Source organism: Micromesistius poutassou (genome assembly GCF_964030765.1).
Source record: "Micromesistius poutassou genome assembly, chromosome: 12".
NCBI classification, from domain to species: domain Eukaryota; kingdom Metazoa; phylum Chordata; class Actinopteri; order Gadiformes; family Gadidae; genus Micromesistius; species Micromesistius poutassou.
The window spans coordinates 9,728,888-9,733,887 of NC_140282.1; the positions used below are offsets into that span (position 1 = coordinate 9,728,888).

The 5,000-nt window shown below is 51.4% G+C and overlaps 1 protein-coding gene across 1 annotated transcript in view; it reads right to left on the reverse strand.

Moving 5' to 3' along the window:
- Positions 1-2,716: 2,716 nt before the first annotated feature.
- The window catches only part of LOC311356734 (multiple C2 and transmembrane domain-containing protein 2-like), a 25,892-nt gene continuing 23,608 nt past the window's right edge, over positions 2,717-5,000 (reverse strand). Inside the window, exons 21-22 of the mRNA XM_084476581.1 lie at positions 4,268-4,365; positions 2,717-3,505 (exon numbers count right to left, since the gene is read on the reverse strand). Of these exons, the coding sequence (XP_084332707.1) occupies positions 3,431-3,505; positions 4,268-4,365 (173 nt within the window). The 3' untranslated portion in view covers positions 2,717-3,430. The remainder of the gene's footprint in view (positions 3,506-4,267; positions 4,366-5,000) is intronic.

The window sequence follows — 5,000 nt, forward strand, 5'->3', positions numbered from 1 at the left end:
CTGGTGGCATCCCAGTATCTCATACCCAGAGGGGTGTAACCAGTGGCTCGGTCCCTAGATCTGTCTTCACGTGGTCCAGACCAGGTCCACGCGGTCTGGATTCCAGTCCTTCATCTCCCAGCAGATCCACCTGGCCGGCACTGGTTGTAGTGGTCTCCACTGTGGTGTCACTGAGTAAGTACCACAGTCTGCTTCAATGAGACTCTGTAGTATCTGTACTATATAGTAGGGTAGATAAAGTACGTAGTAATCCATTAGGAGCTCTCTCCAAGTACCAAAGGGGGAGGCTCCTCTCCTTCATCACCTCCTCCTCCACTCCCTCCCAAACTCATCGCCTCCACCACCTCCTCCTCCTCTGCCCCCTCCCCGGCTCATCTCCTCCACCTCCTCCCAGGCTCCTCTCCTCTATCACCTCCTCCTCCACCCCCTCCCGACTCATATCCTCCATCACCTCCTCCTCCACAATCTCCCCGGCTCCTCTCCTCCTTCACCTCCTCCTCCACTATCTCACCGGCTCCTCCTAGGCTCTCCTCCTCCACCACCTCCTCCTCCACCCTCTCCCCAGCTCATCTCCTCCTCCACCCCCTCCCAGGTGCCTCTCCTCCACCTCCTCCTCCTCCCCCTCCCCTTCCCTTCCTCACAAGGTGGACATTGGCATGAAGACCTGGCCCTCCACAACCACCAGCTCCGGTCGGGGCGGCCCCTGAGACGAGGGGGCCCCATGGTGGTACCCAGAACACAGACACGCCACCCATCACCTGCTGGGCACCATGACAACCGCCAGAGGAGGATAGGTTGTTGATTGGTCACATCCGAAGCGAACAGCCTCCTCACCAACTGCGAGCGGGCACCAGATGGGGCTCGCCATCGTGCGGGCCGCCCCGCTCCAAGGCTGGACATCCGCTGCGTTCCGCTGCCAGCAACCAGGAACGACCAGCCTCACGAGAACAGAGACAGATGCTTCGCCACACTCTCTCCCGCTCCCTCGCTTACCAGCACTCGGCGGCTGCTTCTACCTCGGAAGCGTCGAGCACGAGGTCAGCCGTGCTGCGAGAGACAGACCGTGTGTTTTTTTGTTTGTGTGTGTCTCCCCCCCCCCCCCCGTTCCCCCCACCCCCTCCTTCTGAAACCAACAGCTTCACGACAAACCCACAGTGCTGCTGCTGCTGCTGCTGCTGCTGAGGCCATCGTCTGCTGTTGCCTGGCAACAGGACAGAGGGGCAGTTGAAAACTTTAAGTGCCGTGCGTGCGGTTGTGATACTTGCTAAAGTGTGTGTGGACGTTGGCGTCGTTGGAGACGAGGCGGTGGAGTGTGTTTGTGTTCGTGTTTCAACACTGATCAGGGTTGGACAGGGACTCCACCGGAAGTTCAACTCACTTTCAAAAGGCCTTTGAAGTATAACATGAAAAAATCAAAGATATACACACGCTTCCAACTCCAACAGAAGCAGGCTGACAAAGAACATTGATTGGACGCATGGTGGCTGACGACCCAACGCTTGTGGATGTAGATCCAACATGTTAATCAGCTGTTAACGGGTGGGTTTGAAAGGGTCTGGTGGGCACAGGACTCAAAACGACCAAAGGAACATACAGATACATTGATAAAAGTGAGTCCAATATAGAGCCTTACATACTTTGCATTTGTATGTCTGTGTGCTTGCACTCACACACACATCCCCAAACACACACCACACACACACACACACACACACACACACACACACACACACCCATCCCCAGACACACACCCACACACACACACTGAAACACACACACCCCCAGACCTATACCCCCAAACAGAGGCACACACACACACACACACACACACACACACACCCCCCCCATAGTCCGCACCCTGGAGGCTGAATATTTGGGTTTGATATGGATGTCTAACGAGTCTTGGGAGGACGATCAGAATGCAGAGACACCTCCCCAGCCTCCCTGCGTCACCCCTGATTTCACTTGGTAATTTATTGGGCTGAGGGGGCGGGGCTCCGCCTATACATATTCATGCAGGACGGTATATGTGTTGTCAAATGGAGATGTCCTCCGCACGTCCTTGACAGCCGGTTATTAATAGACCCGCATGAGGTTTTGGATTACGAGGGGTCTGGGTTCTGTGTTCCCCACACACAGAACGCACTACGGCAGGTTCTGTTTAATGTTGAGGGTTCCTGTATGGCTGTGGAACCCCTCTCACACACACACACACACGCATGCACGCACGCACACAGAAACAAACACAAACAGTACACAGCTGGTTCTGTTTAACCTTCTGGTCCCTGTAAGGTTGTAGAACCCCTCACACACACACACACACACACACACACACACACACACACACACACACACACACACACACACACACACACACACTGCAGCCGGTTCTGTACAGGTTTCTCCTCTTCATCTTCTCCACACAGACTACAGATACACACTACTGGTGCTGGTCCCCTCAGTGGGAGTCTTCATTAAAACCTCTTGTAGAGAAGAAAAAACTCCCACAATGAAGAGAAGAAGAATGCAGAAAAAGACAGGGCCTGAGAGAAAGAAGAAGAGAAGCCAAGAACACAACAGAGACAGGGAGAGGGTGGATGTAATGGTGTGAGACAGACAGGGACAGGGTGGTGAGACAGCAGTACGGGCAGAGGGAGATGTAGACAGGAGAAGAGAGAGAGAGTAGTGGTTCTGACGGAGGAGGATGAAAACAGTGTGTGATCGTAGCTGTTTATTGCCTTTAGAAATGGTGATCACAAGAAGGATATGAATAAATAATGTTCCTCCACAAGCACTCGTGCTACAATGCGCAGGTAGAATACAAAGCATGGCGGATGTGTATAAATATACAACATCTTGCATATGAGACGGTCGCCGCAATAGAATCTGACTGAGAGAGTCGTTCTCATTTGGAGAAGAGACATAAAAATATTTAATTTACAACCTCCTAATCCAACACTTTCTTTACTAGCAAAACGTCAAATCATTCTTGACGATTTTCTTAAAATATGAATTGTGTGTATTGTATATAAAATATCCAGAGCGGTAACTCCAGTTACACGATGCAGACAGGATTCCGGTCGTGATTGACATTCCTTTGGTCACATCCCTTTACGTTAAGAAGAGGGTTCATTAAGCCATCATAAATGTTAAAATAACAAAATAGAGTTTTCCAAACATAGCGTAGAATCTTTTGTATAAAGTAGAAATGTACATTCATACAGCGGCCTCGTGTTCTGGTCCCGAACCTGTAACATAATCACAAGTCAATGTCTGGTCGGGAGAACCAATCAGCCTCCAGCAACATCCATGTGCTCTAGAACCTTCCCAGAGGGGCCCGAGGCCCCTGGGTTCTCTGGGCCCTTAGGAGGGACCATGAGGGTCCACCAACAGAACCACCACCCCAGCAGAACCAGCTCCAGGAGAGGGGCTAGGATATCTTCTTCTTCCTCAGAATGTTCTGGTGCTGTGGGCTGGCAGTGGTCCGGACGCTTCTGTACTGGGCCTGCACGCACACACACACACACACACGCACGCATGCACGCACACACACAAACAAAACAGAAGAGAAAGCGGATGAGACAAGGGGGAAAAGAGAATGGAATTGAGAGGAGAAGAGGAGGAGAGGAGGAGAGGTGGAGAGGAAAGGAAAAGAGGGAGAAGCCCAGAGTGGAGCAACTACATGGGTGGATGATCGTAGATTGTAGCTAGGAAATAGGAGATATAGATAGGAGACCTTAGATAGGAGACAGTAGATACTAGATAAGAGCTAGGAGATAGTAGATAGGAGACCATAGATAGGAGATAGTCGCAGTCCCACCACCACCACCACAACCACTCCAACAACTCCACCACCACACCAGAACCAGCACTACGTCCACGCCCACCTCCACCACCACCTCCACCTCTACCTCTACCTCCACCATCACCACCACTACCACCACAACCGCCTCCACCATCACCGCCTCTACCAACACCAGCACCACCACCACCAGCACCACCACCTCCATCACCACCACCAACACCAGCACCACCACAGGTGAGAGCAGCCTGGGAACAGCACCCACATGGCCTCCATGGAGGTGGCAGCGCAAGCAAAAACAAAGGAGAGAAAGGGCCCAGCAGGATCACAGGGAGGTGGATAATTATACAGGCGGGGGCTAATTACACAGCCGGCAGCCCGGCACACAGAGAGACGCTTGGGACGGGATCGGAAGCTTCCTGGGAGGGTAATCCCGGGGCGGGGAGGAGGGAGAGGAGACTTTACCTTCTCTACATCTGAAGGCACCCTGGACAGGAAGTCTAGCAGCTCATTGTTGTCGATGGCGTTGGGCTTCCGTAGCCTCTTGGTGAATTTATTGATGCCTAAACCAGAATCCAGTGCAGGCAGTGTTACAGGAAGTCCCACCAGCAAACACATGATTACGGTAATGTCTGTGGTCGCACACACACGCACACACACACACACACACACACACACACGACAGACATTCGAGGAAACAGGAGGACACACACACTCGCATGCAAACACAGACACGTGCAATATGTGTGATGCACTACAACACACACATCCTAAGAAGGATGCACATCTACACAAAAAACCAACGTAACGCACACAGACAGGCCGCACACACACATTCACACATTCACACACACATACACACACACACACACACACACACACACGCATGCACACACACATTACATTACATTACATTACATTTATTGAACAGATGCTTTTATCCAAAACGACTCACAGTAGGTGCAATCAATGATTAAGACCCCTAAAAAGTCCATACTATTAAAAAAAAAAGAAGCAAAGCAACTGCTTCAAGTGCTACAATATTGATAGGGTCCTAAGATAGTCCTACGATACAGATACAAGAGAGAAAGATAGAGAGCGTGTGTGTGTGTGTGTGTTTTCACACACACACACACACACACACACACACACACACACACACACACACACACACACACACATTCCTCGATCAGATCCG